This window comes from Oryx dammah, unplaced genomic scaffold, assembly GCF_014754425.2.
Source record: "Oryx dammah isolate SB20612 unplaced genomic scaffold, SCBI_Odam_1.1 HiC_scaffold_22, whole genome shotgun sequence".
Taxonomy (NCBI): Eukaryota; Metazoa; Chordata; class Mammalia; order Artiodactyla; family Bovidae; genus Oryx; species Oryx dammah.
In genome coordinates, this window is record NW_024070206.1 from 41,710,128 (window position 1) to 41,728,381 (window position 18,254).

Below are 18,254 nucleotides of genomic sequence, written 5' to 3' on the forward strand. Positions count from 1 at the left end.
TTTTTGTCAGAAGGCATCCTATCAAGTAATTGTTCTTTGTGTTTAATAAGTGGCAGCTCTTCTTCTTTGTAAAAGTATTCCAGTCTCTCAAGACTACATCAGCATTTCCATGGCATTTTAATTCAATAAAACAAAAGGTTAATGTTTTTCTGCTTTTTAAGGAATGCAAATACAAGTGGTATTCAATTGGTCCTGAATGACATTTAAAATTTACTATTGAAGTTCAGGCAGACTATCGCGATATTAGATTTGGGAAAAATAGAAAGCACATTTCAAGGAGTTTTGGATTAGAATTTTACTGAACTTGAAGGACTGAAAATGTGTTTTTCTTTCCCCATCCTAAATTGGAGCTACTCAGAGTTTCCCATCTAGTATTTTATAAGGTTAAAATATGGAGATATAATTCAATAAAATCTTAATAACTTAAGAATGACCTATACAGTGTGGCAATCCTAAATGCCATGAGTTTAGACATTTGCTGTCTTGATTTTGAGCATTTTACCATCATTTTAACAGCTCCAACAGATGCCAGTTAAGAACAGCAGAGAATTATTTCTAATAATTTCATCATATCAGTGAATGATGTCTTATGTTAGACAGAGACCCTCAGTGAATTTTGTTCACATTTTATCTGGACTGTATGAAATATGAGAAACACTGATCATCTGACAGTTAGGTTTTGACTTTGTGGTCTCCCACACAGAGAATGAATGGTCCAAAATGTGTGCACAGTGAATGGTTCTTCAACTTAGTACCCAATTCTATAGGTTTGGAAACAAAATATAGTTTATAATTTTGATATTATCTCAGCATATCTATTGAAAAGTTTCTTTGGTAATTCTTTTGCTGTTTTATTTTTTTATCAACTTTAAATATACATTTAATTAAAATGTACAAGAAGTTTGTGTTGTAACAAATGAATATACCTGTGTAAGTAACAACCCAATTAATATAAAAAGGATCCATTGTTCCAAAGAGTACTTTGCTCTACTTTCCAGTAAGCCCCTCACAAACCTCTGACCCAGTGATCTAATTTCTGTCACTTAAGACAGCTCTGCATGTTCTGAATTTTCATATAAATGATATCACACAGTATGCGTGTAATTGGCATCTTTTACTCACTGTATGTTTTGGAGATCTTTGCATTTTACTGCATATTTCATTAATCCATTACTTTTTAAATTCCTGATGGGGAAACAGTGGAAACAGTGTCAGACTTTATTTTGGGGGGCTCCAAAATCACTGCAGATGGTGACTGCAGCCGTGAAATTAAAAGATGCTTACTCCCTGGAAGAAAAGTTATGACCAACCTAGATAGCATATTGAAAAGCAGAGACATTACTTTGCCGAATAAGGTCCGTCTAGTCAAGGCTATGGTTTTTCCAGTAGTCATGTATGGATGTGAGAGTTGGACTGTAAAGAAGGCTGAGCGCCTGAAGAATTGATGCTTTTGAACTGTGGTGTTGGAGAAGACTCTTGAGAGTCCCTTGGACTGCAAGGAGATCCAACCAGTCCATTCTGAAGGAGATCAGTCCTGGGATTTCTTTGGAAGGAATGATGCTAAAGCTGAAACTCCAGTACTTTCGGCCACCTCATGCAGAGTTGACTCATGGAAAAGACTTTGATGCTAGGAGGGATTGGGGGAAGGAGAAGAAGGGGACGACAGAGGATGAGATGGCTGGATGGCATCACTGACTCGATGGACTTGAATCTGAGTGAACTCCGGGAGTTGGTGATGGACAGGGAGGCCTGGCGTGCTGCGATTCATTGGGTCACAAAGAGTCAGACACAACTGAGCGACTGAACTGAACTGAGCAGTATATTGTATAAGTACCCCACAACAAGTTTATCAGTTCATTTGTTGATGGACATTTACATTGTTTCCAGATTTGGGCAGAAAACAGAAAATCTGAACTTCTGTAAACATTTGTGTGCAAGTCCTTTATAGACATATTTTCTTTCTCTTAAGTAACCAGATAGGAGTAGAATATATAATATTCTAAGGCTACTCTTAACTATACTTGAAACCCCCAAACTGTTTTATAAAGTTGTAAACTTTACAGTCTTAACCACCAAAGTATCAGAATTTTATTTACATCATGTCATTGCCAAGGCTTGATATAGTCAGACTTTTTTATTTCAACCATTTTGGTGGCTTTTAAATGATACCTTATTGTGATTTTAATATGCAGTTCTCTGATGACTAATGACAAAGACCATATTTTAATGTTGCTGTTGGCCATTCGTATATCTTCTTTTGGAAAGTATCTATTAAGATCTTTTAATCCATTTTTAATTGGGAAAATAATCATTGAACGTAGAACTCTGCATTTTTTGGATCAGATATGTTTTGTGAATATTTTCTCCCAGTGTGTAACTTGCTGATTTATTTCCTTAATAGGCTTTTGAAGAGCAAGACTTTTTCTTGATGAAGGTTAAAAAGATATTTTCCTTTATTTTCTTACAGAAGTTGTATGTGGTGTAATGTAGGGCTCTAGGTTCATTCTTTCTCTATACAGATATCCCATTATTCTAACACCATTTGTTAAAAAAAGGCTATTTTTTTTCTTCATTGAATTGCCTGCTACCTTTTCAAAATCAGTTGGATATGTACACCTATGAACACACATTTATGGATTTCTATTTCATTGATCTACAAGTCCAGTCTTCTGGCCATGTCACAGAGTCTGGATGACTTTAACATTATAGAAAATCTTGAAATAAATTATCTTCCAACTTATTTTTATTAAAAATTATTTTAATAAAAAATTTATTTAATAATGCTTTTCTTTTTAAAAGAAAATGATTAATTATTTTTTAGCTATTTCATTTTCTTTTCTTTACATTTTAGATTCAGTTTATTGATTTCTATTAAAGAGGTGAAATTGTGATTGGATCAATTTAGGAGAATTGACATCCTAAAAATATTGTTTTCCAATCCATAAGCATGGTATATCTCTAAGTTTATTTAGATTTTTAAAAATTTACCTCAGTTATATAGTGTCAGTATAACAATCTTATACCTTTTTCATTGAATTTATTAGTAGTATATAGAAAGAGCATTGAATTTTTAATATTTACTTTGTATACTACAGTCTTGCTAAATGCACATACTCTAGGGGCTTGCTTGTTTTCTTTGTTTGTTTGGTAGATTTCCTAGGATTTTCAAGTTCATAGTCAGGTGAACAGCCATAACAACAGCTTTTAAGGCTTGCCATGCTTCATGTTTTTCATTTCTTATTTTTAACTTGCTGTGTTAACTTTTAATTCAGTATTAAACAGAAGTGATTAAAGAAGACATCCTTGCTTTGTGCTCAAGGAAAAGGCATTCAGTTTTTCACCAATTAATATAATGTTAAATATGGATTTTTGATAGTTGTTCTTTATCAGATTAAAGTGAGCTCCATTTTTTTATGTGAACATTTTTGTAATTCTTGATGTATATTACCAAGTAACATTCCAGAAAGGTTGTATCCATTAACTGTAGGACTAGTAATATATGACTAAATATGTATGTAATAGTAATGTATGACTAAATTTTCATAGTAAATAAGTTCCCTAGTTTCCTTAGTTTTTATTTTCTCAAATGCTTTTCTTACATTTAATGATATAATCATACAGCTTTGCATCTTTATTCTTTTAATGTGACGATTTACATGGACTTCTAATGTTAAGCCAACATTTTATTTTAGAAAAATACTCATTTGGCCATTATGTAGTACCTTTTATATATTGCTACATTTGATGTGCTATTATTTTGTTGAGGATTTTTGTGTCTATGTTCATGAGGGATACCAGTTTGTAATATTCAGTTCAGTTCAGTTCAGTCGCTCAGTCATGTCCAACTCTGCGACCCCATGAATCGCAGCGTGCCAGGCCTCCCTGTCCATCACCAACTCCCGGAGTTCACTCAGACTCACATCCATTGAGTCAGTGATGCCATCCAGCCATCTCATCCTCTGTCGTCCCCTTCTCCTTCCTGCCCCCAATCCCTCCCAGCATCAAAATCTTTTCCAATGAGTCAACTCTTCGCATGAAGTGGCCAAAGTACTGGAGTTTCAGCTTTAGCATCATTCCTTCCAAAGAACACCCAGGGCTGATCTCCTTTAGAATGGACCTAGTTAGATCTCCTTGCAGTCCAAGGGACTCTCAAGAGTCTTCTCCAACACCACAGTTCAAAAGCATCAATTCTTTGCCGCTCAGCCTTCTTCACAGTCCAACTCTCACATCCATACATGACCACTGGAAAAACCGCACCCTTGACTAGACGGACCTTTGTTGGCAAAGTAATGTCTCTGCTTTTGAATATGCTATCTAGGTTGGTCATAACTTTTCTTCCAAGGAGTAAGCATCTTTTAATTTCATGGCTGCAGTCACATCTGCAGTGATTTTGAAGCCCCCAAAAATAAAGTCTGCCACTGTTTCCCCTGTTTCCCCATCTATTTCCCATGAAGTGATGGGACCAGATGCCATGATCTTCGTTTTCTGAATGTTGAGCATTAAGCCAACTTTTTCACTCTCCTCTTTCACTCTCATCAAGAGGCTTTTTAGCTCCTCTTCACTTTCTACCGTAAGGGTGGTGTCATTTGCATATCTGAGGTGCCTGATATTTCTCCCTGCAATCATGATTCCAGCTTGTGCTTCTTCTAGCCCAGCGTTTCTCATGATGTACAGAAAACTATAGTCGATCTAATCACATGGACCACAGCCTTGTCTAACTCAATGAAACTAAGCCATGCCCTGTGGGGCCACCCAAGACGGGTGGGTCATGGTGGAGAGATCTGACAGAATGTGGTCCACTGGAGAAGGGAATGGCAAACCACTTCAGTATTCTTGCCTTGAGAACCCCATGAACAGTGTGAAAAGGCAAAATGATAGGATACTGAAAGAGGAACTCCCCAAGTCAGTAGGTGCCCAATATGCTACTGGAGACCAGTGGAGAAATAACTCCAGAAAGAATGAAGGGATGGAGCCAAAGCAAAAACAATACGCAGCTGTGGATGTGACTGGTGATAGAAGCAAGGTCTGATTGCTGTAAATACTGCTGTAAAGAGCAATATTGCATAGGAACTTGGAATGTCAGGTCCATGGACAAGGCAAATTGGAAGTGGTCAAACAGGAGATGGCAAGAGTGAACGTCGACATTCTAGGAATCAGTGAACTAAAATGGACTGGAATGAGTGAATTTAACTCAGATGACCATTATATCTACTACTGAGGGCAGGAATCCCTTAGAAGAAATGGAGGAGCCATCATGGTCAACAAAAGAATCAGAAATGCAGTACTTGGATGCAATCTCAAAAACAACAGAATGATCTCTGTTCATTTGTAATATTACTTTATTGTAATAATTTAATGAGCTTTTGGTATCCCATAGTAATATGAAATGAGTTGAGAAGAGGTCCCTCCTCTTTTAGTTACTGAAAGCTTGTACAAAATTAATAATATTTCTTCCTTAAATATGATAAAAGATACCAGTCATCTGATCAGTTTTCTTTGTAGGGATGTTTTGATTATGAATTCAATTATTTTAATAGATATGAGGGTATTCATATATTTCCTGTTTCTTCTTGAGTCAGTTTTAACAAGTTGTTTCTTTCAAGAGATATGTGCATTTCATTTCATCTTAATTATTGAATATGGTGGCATAAAGTTGTTCATGAGATAGCCTTAATATTCTTTTACTATCTGTACCATCTACAGTGATATCCCCTCTCTGATTGATGATATTCATAAGTTTTTTCTTTTTCTTAGTTTGTCTTGGATTAGGAGTTTATCAGTTTTATTATAACTTTCAAAGGGCTAGCTTTTATGTTTTTATTATTGTGTATTTCATGGAGTTCTACTCTTCATTGTTTCCTTTTTTCTACTTGCCTTGTATCTAGTTTGCTCTTATTTTTCTAGCTGTGTAAAATGGAATAGTATATCACTGACTTTTTTTGTTTGGCCATGCTTTGTGACATGCAGAATCTTAGTTCCCTGATCAGGGATCGAACCCATCCCTCTGCTTTGGGGGCATGAACTCTTAACCACTGGATCACGAGGAAAGTCCCATTATGTCACTGACTTTAAACTTTTCTTCTTTTCTAGAAAAAGGATTTAAGCACTTATCTTCTGTATCCCTCAAATCTTAATAGGTTATATTTTTGTTGTCATGTATTTCAAAATGCATATTAATTTCTCTTGTGAATTTTTGGCCCATGAGTTATTTGGAGTATGTTAGAAAACTTCCAAATACTTCATACTTTTCTAGATATCTTCTATTTTGGTTTTAATTTAGCTCCATTGTGGTTACATATTCTATAGGTGCTTATCCTTTTGAAATTTATTAAATTTTATTTTATGACTCAACATCTGATTTGCCTTGGTCAATATTCCAAGTGTACCTTTAAACATTTATATTCTGCTATTGAGTTATAATGTTCTATACATGAAAGTTAAATTGATGAGTAATGTTATTCAGATCTTCTATAGCCTACTAAATTTTTGTCTTCTTGTTTCTATCAGTTGATAACAAGGAGATGTTAAAATCTCTAAGTATAATGGTGCATTTCTCTATCTTTTCCTTTCTCTTATGAGTTTTCTATGTGTGTTTTGAAACTGCTTTAGATAATGCATATTACTTGAGAATGTTACGTTTGTCTGACGATTTGCCCCCTTTAATCATGATGAAATATTTTGATGATGAAATATTTCTCTTATATTTGGTTCTACTCTTTTTCTTAACATCTACTTTATTTGAGATCCTACAACCACTCTAGCCTTCCATGTGTACTGTTTGCTTGGCTTACCTCCTTCCATCCTCTGTGTCACCCTATTTACCCTTATACACTTAAAGTGTGATTCTTGTAAACAATATGTGGTTTGGGCTTTGCATTTTTCTGTAGCCTAACAATCTTCCTTCTATTTGATGTGAATGTTTAATTCACTTTAGTTATTGATACTATTGGATTTCTATCCTGCTAATCATATCTATTCTCTGTTCCTCTGTTTTTCCTTTTCTACTTTTTTGGGGAGGAGAAACGAAGAATAGTAATCTTTTTTAATTTTTAAACAATTTCTCTATTATTTCATTAGCTATAGCTCTTTGATTTCTTTTAGTGACTTCTATAGGGATTATAATATGCTTTCCTAACTTATTAAAGTCTATATAATACTAACATTGTGTCATTTTATGTAGACTAAAGAACTTTTATATTATATATTTACCTCTCCATTCTTTGTGATATTATTGTCATATATATTACAGCTCAGTTTAGTTCAGTCGCTCAGTCGTGTCCGACTCTTTGTGACCCCATGAATGGCAGCACGCCAGGCCTCCCTGTCCATCACCAACTCCCGGAGTTCATTCAGACTCACGTCCATCGAGTCAATGATGCCATCCAGCCATCTCATCCTCTGTCGTCCCCTTCTCCTCCTACCCCCAATCCCTCCCAGCATCAGAGTCTTTTCCAATGAGTCAACTCTTCGCATGAGGTGGTCAAAGTACTGGAGTCTCAGCTTTAGCATCATTCCTTCCAAAGAACACCAGGGCTGATCTCCTTTAGAATGGACTAGTTGGATCTCCTTGCAGTCCAAAGGACTCTCAAGAGTCTTCTCCAACACCACAGTTCAAAAGCATCAGTTCTTCTGCGCTCAGCTTTCTTCACAGTCCCAACTCTCACATCCATACATGACCACTGGAAAAACCATAGCCTTTACTAGACGGACCGTTGTTGGCAAAGTAATGTCTCTGCTTTGCAATATGCTATCTAGGTTGGTCATAACTTTTCTTCAAAGGAGTAAGTGTCTTTTAATTTCATGGCTGCAGTCACCATCTGCAGTGATTTTGGAGCCCCCCGAAATAAAGTCTGCCACTGTTTCCACTGTTTCCCCGTCTATTTCCTATGAAGTGATGGGACCAGATGCCATGATCTTCATTTTCTGAATGTTGAGCTTTAAGCCAACTTTTTCACTCTCCTCTTTCACTCTCATCAAGAGGCTTTTTAGCTCCTCTTCACTTTCTGCCATAAGGGTGGTGTCGTCTGCATATCGGAGGTTATTGATATTTCTTCTGGCAGTCTTGATTCCAGCTTCTGCTTCTTCCAGTCCAGCGTTTCTCATGATGTACTCTGCATATAAGTTAAATAAGCAGGGTGACAATATACAGCCTTGATGTACTCCTTTTCCTATTTGGAACCAGTCTGTTGTTCCATGTCCAGTTCTAACTGTTGCTTCCTGACCTGCATATAGGTTTCTCAAGAGGCAGGTCAGGTGGTCTGCTATTTCCATCTCTTTCAGAATTTTCCACAGTTTATTGTGATCCACACAGTCAAAGGCTTTGGCATAGTCAATAAAGCAGAAATAGATGTTTTTCTGGAACTCTCTTGCTTTTTCGATGATCCAGCAGATGTTGGCAATTTGATCTCTGGTTCCTCTGCCTTTTCTAAAACCAGCTTGAACATCTGGAAGTTCATGGTTCACGTATTGCTGAAGCCTGGCTTCGAGAATTTTGAGCATTACTTTACTAGCATGTGAGATGAATGCAATTGTGTGGTAGTTTGAGCATTCTTTGGCATTGCCTTTCTTTGGGATTGGAATGAAAACTGACCTTTTCCAGTCCTGTGGCCACTGCTGACTTTTCCAAATTTGCTGGCAAACTGAGTGCAGCACTTTCACAGCATCATCTTTCAGGATTTAAAATAGCTGAACTGGAATTCCATCACCTCCACTAGCTTTGTTCGTAGTGATGCTTTCTACGGCCCACTTGACTTCACATTCCAGGATGTCTGGCTCTAGTTGAGTGATCACACCATCGTGATTATCTGAGTCATGAAGATCTTTTTTGTACAGTTCTGTGTATTCTTGCCACCTCTTCTTAATATCTTCTGCTTCTGTTAGGTCCATACCATTTCTGTCCTTTATCGAGCCCATCTTTGTATGACATGTTCCCTTTGTATCTCTAATTTTCTTGAAGAGATCTCTAGTCTTTCCCATTCTGTTGTTTTCCTCTATTTCTTTGCACTGATCACTGAGGAAGGCTTTCTTATCTCTCCTTGCTATTCTTTGGAACTCTGCATTTAGATACTTATATCTTTCCTTTTCTCCTTTGCTTTTCGCTTCTCTTCTTTTCACTGCTATTTGTAAGGCCTCCCCAGACAGCTATTTTGCTTTTTTGCGTTTCTTTTCCATGGGGATGGTCTTGATCCCTGTCTCCTGTACAATGTCACGAACCTCCGTCCATAGTTCATCAGGCACTCTATCTACGAGATCTAGTCCCTTAAATCTATTTCTCACTCCCACTGTATAATCATAAGGGATTTAATTTAGGTCATACCTGAATGGTCTAGTGGTTTTCCCTACTTTCTTCAATTTCAGTCTGAATTTGGCAAATAAGGAGCTCATGATCTGAGTCACAGTCAGCTCCTGGTCTTGTTTTTGCTGACTGTATAGAGCTTCTCCATCTTTGGCTGCAAAGAATATAATCAATCTGATTTCGGTGTTGACCATCTGGTGATGTCCACGTGTAGAGTCTTCTTTGTATTGTTGGAAGAAGGTGTCTGCTATGACCAGTGCGTTCTGTTGGCAATACTCTATTAGCCTTTGCCCTGCTTCATTCTGTATTCCAAGGCCAAATTTGCCTGTTACTCCAGGTGTTTCTTGACTTCCTGCTTTTGCATTCCAGTCCCCTGTAATGAGAAGGACATCTTTTTTGGGTGTCAGTTCTAAAAGGTCTAATAGGTCTTCATAGAACCGTTCAACTTCAGCTTCTTCTGCCTTACTGGTTGGGGCATAGACTTGGATTACTGTGATACTGGATGGTTTGCCTTGGAAACGAACAGAGATCATTCTGTCATTTTTGAGACTGCATCCAAGTACTGCATTTCAGACTCTTTTGTTGACTATGATGGCTACTCCATTTCTTCCAAGGGATTCCTGCCCGCAATAGTAGATATAATGGTCATCTGAGTTAAATTCACCCATTCCAGTCCATTTTAGTTCGCTGATTGCTAGAATGTTGACGTTCACTCTTGCCATCTCCTGTTTGACCACTTCCAATTTGCCTTGATTAATGGACCTAACATTCCAAGTTCCTATGCAATATTGCTCTTTATAGCATCAGACCTTGCTTCTGTCACCAGTCACATCCACAACTGGGCATTGTTTTTGCTTTGGCTCCATCCCTTCATTCTTTCTGGAGTTATTTCTCCACTGGTCTCCAGTAGCATATTGGGCACCTACTGACCTGGGGAGTTCCCCTTTTAGTATCCTATCATTTTGCCTTTTCATACTGTTCATGGGGTTCTCAAGGCAAGAATACTGAAGTGGTTTGCCATTCCCTTCTCCAGTGGACCGCATTCTATCAGACCTCTCCACCATGACCCATCCGTCTTGGGTGGCCCCACAGGGCATGGCTTAGTTTCATTGAGTTAGACAAGGCTGTGGTCCTAGTGTGATTAGATTGACTAGTTTTCTGTGAGTATGGTTTCAGTGTGTCTGCCCTCTGATGCCCTCTTGCAACACCTACCGTCTTACTTGGGTTTCTCTTACCTTGGACTTGGGGTATCTCTTCTCGGCTGCTCCAGCAAAGAGCAGCTGCTGCTCTTTACCTTGGATGAGGGGTATTTGCTCACTGCTGCCCCTCCTGACCTTGAACATGGAGTAGCTCATCTAGGCCCTCCTGTGCCCGCACAGCCACTGCTCCTTGGCAGCGGGGTTGCTCCTCTTGGCCAAGAAGGAGAAAAGGTGAAAGTAGTGACAGATTTCCTCTTCTTGGGGTCCAAAATCACTGCAAATGGTGACTGCAGCCATGAAATCAGAAGACAGTTGCTTCTTGGCAGGAAAGTGATGACAAACCTAGACAGTGTGTTGAAGAGCAGAGACATTACTCTGTCAACAAAGGTGCGTATAGTCAAGGCTGCAGTCTTCCCATTGGTCACATACAACTGTGAAAGCTGGACCAAAAAGAAGGCATCACCAAAGAATTGATACCTTCAAACTATGGTGCTGGAGAAGACTCCTGAAAGTCTCTTGGACAGCAAGGAGATCAAAGCAGTCCATCTTCAGAGAGCTCAACTGTGAATATTCACTGGAAGGACTGATGCTGAAGCTGAAGCTCCAGTATTTTGGTCATCTGATGCAAACAGATGACTCATTGGAAAAGTCCCTGATGATGGGAAAGATTGAGGACAGAAGGAGAAGAGGGCATCAGAGGATGAGATGCCAAGATGACATCAGTGATGCAATGAGCATGAACTTGGGCAAACTCCGGAAGATGGTTAGGCCTAGTATGCTGCAGTCCATGGGGTCTCATGGGGTCACGCAACTGGGTGACTGAGCAACAACAACAACAAATAGCATGCATATTCCTGAATCATAGCATGTATCATATCATATTAAAAATTATCTGTTTTGCATTTCCCCATCAGTCCAGTAGTTAAGACCCCATACTTCCAATGCAGGGGGCATGGGTTTGTTCTCTGGTTGGGAAAGTTGTGCGTGCTGCACAGCATGACCTCCCCCCGAAAAAAGCATATGTCTTCATGTCTGTCTACACCAATAAAATCACTCTGAGAACAGGATCCCAGTCTTGCCCGTGTTTGTGCCCCCAACACCTAGCACAGAACAAGTCTTCAGTAAATGTTTGTTTTCCATAAATGCCAGCCCTAGCCCCATTGCATATATGAGTATGTCCTCAATAAATATCTGACAAATATATAAATGAATGACTTGGCAATTTATTGAAGAGGAATAAGGAAAGCAGAATTTGAAACAGCTGAGGTTTTTCATCTTAGTAACAAGGAGGATGGTGATACATTAAATGAGAATGGAAACAGAGAGGAACTAGTTTCAATATAAAGATTATTTATTGCTTTAGCATGAGTTGGTTTTTGGAAAGGTAGGAAAAGACATCCCTTCACAGTTTTTTGGCAGATTCTTGAACAGGTCAACAGTTTTGGAGAACATTGTGGGCGAGGTGAATCTATTTATAAGTCGTAATTGAGGGAAGATATGATGATGTGGCAAGGATCGCTCAGAAAGTACCAAGAGGGAAGAGAAAAAAGACAAGGACAGAATCATCAGGGATGTCTGCATTTCAGAGAGGGTAGTAGAAGTGTTCCCAATAAAAGAAATGAGCAACAGCCTCCTAGAACTAGAAAACCAATCAAGATGTATGTCATGAACTCCAAGGGAAATAAATTTTAAGAAAGGAGTCAGTTGTCAGAAGTCACATGACAGTGTGGTCTTGTAACAAGTAAGATGTTTCAAAGAGAAAATGCCACTAGACTTGTTCTCTGAAATATAGCTTTAGTAGGCATGTCTATTAAAATTGTTCTCTAGAAGCTTGACAAAGAAAGAGAGAAATTATAGTAATACAAAGGTGATTGTGAAAGTTTTTGCTTTATAATTACAAATGTATATGTATTTTTTAAGAAATTTAAGTATTCAGAAAAATATAAATTATAGAAATCTTTCCCTTGGTAACTCTATTTCTACTTCTCTGGTTTGTTATTTATCCATCCAGAACTTAAAAAATATTTTTGTATATTTTTTTACAAAAATGAGATCACAGTATACCTTCTCTTATTGGAAATTGCTTTTTTCTAACTGTATACTATGTCATGAAGTTTATTCACAGTGGTGTAGAGAACTACTTCATTCTTTTTTTTTTCATTTAATTTTTAATTGAGGTTTAGTTGATTTACAATATTGTATTAGTTCAGCTGTGTGACATAATGATTCAAAATTGTTATAGATTATGTTCATCTAAAAGTGAACTGAAGTGAAAGTCACTCAGTCATGTCCAAGTCTTTGCGACCCCATGGACTATAGAGTCCATGGAATTCTCCAGGCCAGAATACTGGAACGGGTAGCCTTTCCCTTCTCCAGGAGATCTTCCCAACCCAGGGATCGAACCCAGGTCTCCTGCATTGCAGGCGGATTCTGAGCCACAAGGGAAGCCCAAGTTATTTGTAAAATAATGATTATATTCCCACCAACTTTCTCCCATTTGGTGGGTTGTCTTTTGTTTCTTCAGTGGTTTCTTTTGCTATACAAAAGCTTTTAAGTTTAACTGCTGTTGTTGTTTAGTCACTAAGTCATGTCTGACTCTTTTGCAACCCCATGGACTGTAGCCCATCAGGCTCCTCTGTCCATGGGCAAGCAAGAATACTGGAGTGGGTTGCCATTTCCTTCTCCAGGGATAAGTTTAATTAGGTCCCACTTTCTTATTTTTGTTTTTATTTTCTTTGCTTAAGAGACAGATCCAAAAAAAATATTGCTACAATTTAGGTCAAAGATCGTTCTGCTTGTTTTCTTCTAGGAGTTTTTGTATATAGAGTGAGAAATTTTTCTAATTCCACTGTTGTTTATGTAATTCTGTGGGGTAACTTCTTAAAAGTACAGTTGTAAGAGGGTAGGTGCACTTTTATCTTGTAGTGACAAATCACTCACCAAAGGGTTATCCCAATTTGCAGTTTCTCGTGCCCATGCTTTCTCTAACACTGAGTATTATTATAACTTTCCCACTTAAGGGAACAGTTTTGGGATTTAGGTTTAGGTTTTGATTTTTAAGGAAACATCCGGTCTTATTTGTAATCCTGGGAAAGCACAGAGAAGTTTGTAAGTGATTTTTTTAAAAAAGGGAGATGACTGGCAGGCTGTAGTCACAGAGGGCATGGGTCAAATGGTACCAAGAGTATGAGAGAAAGGTATGATTTTCTTTTGAGGGTTTTTTTTTTATAATTCTATGTTTATTTTTGGCTGTGCTGGGTCTTCACTGCTGCACAGGCTTTTCTCTAGTTGTGACAAGCAGGCACTCCTGTCTGGTTGTGGCACACAGGTTTCTCAATGCAGTGGCTTTTCGTTGCAGAGCATAGGCTCAGGAGTTGTGGTGCTCGGGCTTAGTTGCTCCACGGCATGTGGAATCTTCCAGGATCAGGAATCAAACCTGTGTCTCCTGCATTGACAGGCAAATTCTTTACCACTGAACCACCAGGGAAGCCCCCTCTTCAGAGATGTTAATAGAAGAATAGTAGATGGGTAAATTTGGAAGTAAATGCAAATGAAAGAGGAAAATTTTTATATAATCATCTTTATTTCAGAGAAGTTAGAATCCAGGTTCCTAGGATGGGATTTGGAATCAAGGTACAGACAAACCTCTGTGTAAAATGGAAGGGAGGATTCCGTATTGGGAATAATCAACACTGGCTAGTATTGGGAGCTTGAGTGACCTGAGAATGTATGACTTGGGGGAATCCAGTAGTCTTGGTGATGTTAACTTTTCTGTAAGAACAAGTAGAGATGTAGTTGTTGAATTTGCCAGGATTTGGGACTTCTGGGTTGAGGTAAATTTATCTTACATTCACAATGATGTAGTTTTATTCTCCCTATCTTCCTGCCACATGAAAAGAAATTTTATGAGCTAAGATACACGTCCATTGTCAGGTCAATAAGGAAAAGTGACCCTTGGGTTCTGGTAAAAAAAAATGTAAGCTCCTAAATTTAATACACTGCTTTATGCCCATATAAAACCATACTGCTAACAGTTTTAGTTTCTTCATACCACTCTGAACATAAAGCTATATAATGTATTGACTTTTATTAATAAATTATGATGTGAGCAAACATTACTAAAATTTCTGATCCACACAAAACAAGCCCAGTGACTCTTACAGGTTTATGTGATTTGAATCCTGGTCAAGGGCCTCATGGGATTCGTAATGGATCCAGTAATACTCCATCAGCTTGTTCTAGTCTAGAGATTGCCTCTCTTTCTGGGAAGTTTAAATATTCTAGTTTTTAGAATATTACTCTTTGAATAAATTATTTTTCTTCATTTTAATTTTCACATTGTTTATGGTCATGGGCAAGACAAAACGAAAGTATCACGAGATTGTGATGAGCTTCAATTAGAAGGAAGGCACTGGTCGAACAGTAAAAGATGCGCATCATTATAACATTTCTCTCTAAAAAGTAAAATGTTCCAAGAGGAATTGTGCTAATGCTGGGAACATATTTTACAAGAGAGAAAAAAGTATGCATGTGTGTTTATTTTCATTAAAATTTCTTTTACTCCATATTTGCCTTGTTGACTTTATAACGAAATTATATGAGGACAGAGACCAGTTCTCTCACATGTATCATAGTACTATTCCTCATATACTCTGAGTACATAATAAATACCATAACAATCGAAAACGAGAAACACAAATGCATTTTGAAGCAAACTGGTGATATTTTAATCCCTTATGTTCATTTTTAGTACTCAGAAACATTTTAGTTATGCAAGTCTTGTTTTAGCACACTTTTTATTTCTACAGATACTCTGGTTCTTCATCATAGTCTGTGGCTTTATTAGCAGTTTCATGAGTCTGACGCTTATTTCCCCAACTCCAAATATAAACTTTTGAGGATAAAAACCACAACTCCAGAATTGTTTTGGCAGGACACAGAACAGGTCTTCAGTAAAATTTTTAAATTATATAACAATAAAAAAATAAGAAAAAGTTTCTACTGCCATGAATTGCATTTCAACTCATGCTGAATTTATATCCTTTTTTTGTGATCCATTCCCCCTTCTGTGCTCTCTGTAGCTCATTCATGTTTATTCTTTTCAGTTTATTGAAGTCAGAGTGTGATGACTGGACACTTGGAACATCACCGTCCAGCAAAAAGTGCCAAGGCTCCACTAACAGTGGAGCAAGTAGAAGGGATAAGAAGACAGTTGGATTTCAGTCACAAATGGAAGATGATGCCCTGTGGACCAGTCAGAAGAAAGACGCATGTCGATCCCAAAGAGGTGAGCTCAGCATCTGCAGTAGCAAAAGGGGAAGCTTTGGGGCCAGGTTGCTAGTAGTTGCTAGCCATCAACTCCAGATGGTTTCCTGTAGCCCTGGAGCAAGAGTTAAACGTGTTACAAACCAACATACACCTGCAAGGCCACAGGTAACATGTCTCCTGGATCAGTGAATTGCATCAACAGTTCTCTTAGAATACTCATGAGAAATATCTAATGTGTCCCTCTTTTTGCAAGCAGCTAACTGTAAGAATTATTCAGCAGTAAATATGGTCATCAGTTCAGTTCAGTCGCTCAGTCGTGTCCGACTCTTTGCGACCCCATGAATCGCAGCACACCAGGCCTCCCTGTCCATCACCAACTCCCGGAGCTTACTCAAACTCATGTCCATCGAGTTGGTGATGCCATCCAGCCATCTCATCCTCTGTCGTCCCCTTCTCCTGCCCCCAATCCCTCCCAGCATCAGGGTCTTTTCCAATGAGTCAACTCTTCGCATGAGGTGGCCAAAGTATTGGAGTTTCAGCTTTAGCATGGTCATAGACACAAAATGATACTTAAAATGAATAAAGAAGACCAGAAATTGAACATACATATTTGCTGGGAAAGTAAACTCTAACAACTGCAATTAATCCTCAATTAACTGGAAATATGAGGAGGGTGGAAGAGAGGTCATTGTGGCTAAAACAGAACCTCCTAAGTATTGCCTAGCAGTCTTAGAAGTACCAGTAATTCTTTCTATTTTATATGTGGTAGATATTTTAAGAGAAATCAGTTATAAATAACTATATGGAATATTAAGTGAAGCAGTTAAATTTAATTTCATATCCCAGTTGTTTCTGAAGAGGCTTTTGGTTTAATCTCTCCTGGAATCATTAAAGGAAGGACTCTGGGACAGAATGGAACAAGTCTGAGCTTCATTGGTCAGAAGATGTGCAGAAAGCAAAGGGCCCCAAAAGGTCTCAGAGCCCACTTCTGTTCACTCCTCTTTCCCAGACATCTTTCTTGCCAGTTCACAACCATTAACCTCGATTTCCTCCTTGTTTACCTCTTTTTACTGGGCTAGCTAGCACTGTCCACTGCTAGTGTTAACCAACCAATTTCTCATAATCTCTCAAGTCACTCTCACATCTATTTATTTGAGAATTGGACAGTGCTTTATGAGATCTTCCTGGGGCTTCCCTGGTGGCTCAGATGGTAAAGAATCTACTTGCAATTTAGAAGACCCAGGTTCAATCCCTAGGTTGGGAAGATCCCCTGGAAAAGGAAATGGCAACCCACTCCAATCTTCTAGTCTGGAGAATTTCATGGACAGAAGAACTGCAGTCCATGGGGTTGCAAAGAGTCAGGCACCACTGAGCGACTAAGACTTTACTTTTATGAGATCTTATAGGTATACTACTCTCTGCCTTTCCTCATCAACTGGCAGCTTTGTCACGTTTTTGGTTTTAATTATGATTAATCTAGAAACCATTTAGTCCTCTCCCAGATAATTAAAAGAAGGTAATTAGTCCAAGTTTCAGAAGGGAGCCTATCCACAATTTGAAAAAAGAGCAAAGGTATATATTTCGTTTGATATAGGACAAAAGTTCTGCAGACCTCTACTGTTTTAGGCAATTTAGAACAACTCTTGTCCTTTTAGACTTTGCTACCAGAAACAGAAATGAAACTGAGGAGACTTTGTATCTGAGATGGAGTCTTGTCTACTTTGTCTGTTAGTCGTCCTTCAGAGATGGGACATTCTTACTTTTGGCTTCTTCTGTTCTTAGTCACTGCACTTTGGAGAGTGGAGAACCAGTCAAAATCGCTGTGGCGGTTACACTGCAAGGCTCAACATAGTCTTCTGTTAAACTGATAACAAACTTGTGATGTGTGTCAGCACTGAAATAAAATAGCAATATGAGAAAAATTTAGTGTAATAGCAAAGGGACAAATAACTTGTGTTATTGGCTGAGACCACAGCAACATTAAACAGCTGCAATTGAAAAGGCACTTTGAGAAAGGTGTCATCAGGCCAGCCCTGCTGTGGAGGTTAATCTCTCCCAGGCCCAGCTACAGAAGCCGGAAGTCTACAAAAGGCTTGTGCCGTACCGCACCCCACCAAAAAAAAAAAAATCAATTTCTAATTTGAAACAAAATCATTTTTGACTAACGGGATTCAGAACCCATTACTTTTTGCTGTGTAGTCTGCTGACATTTCAGCACTTTCTGTTGTGCACAATGAATCCTAATAGTCATTTTATAATGTTACTAGACCAATCAATTTAACCAAGAGAAAGCTGTTACGATTCTGCAGTTTCCAGGCACAGTTCACTCATGGTTTTTTTTTTTTTTTTCATTACTCTTTTTTTCCTTCCCCCTTTTCTGAGGGGTCATGGGGAAGGATTTATTGCATTATAGTGAGAAAAATAGAAAATTTTTCATCTTTTTAAAAGTGTTCTGCTTCAAGTTATTCACAGCAATTATTAACTTTTTCTTC

The 18,254-nt window shown here is 38.2% G+C and overlaps 1 protein-coding gene across 2 annotated transcripts in view; it reads left to right on the forward strand.

The window, feature by feature from the left end:
• The window catches only part of KIAA1328 (KIAA1328 ortholog), a 413,466-nt gene that overhangs the window by 312,983 nt on the left and 82,229 nt on the right, over positions 1-18,254 (forward strand). For both annotated transcript variants that reach the window (XM_040264880.1, XM_040264881.1), the window contains one exon: positions 15,600-15,781. In XM_040264880.1, coding sequence (XP_040120814.1) covers positions 15,600-15,781 — 182 coding nt within the window. The remainder of the gene's footprint in view (positions 1-15,599; positions 15,782-18,254) is intronic.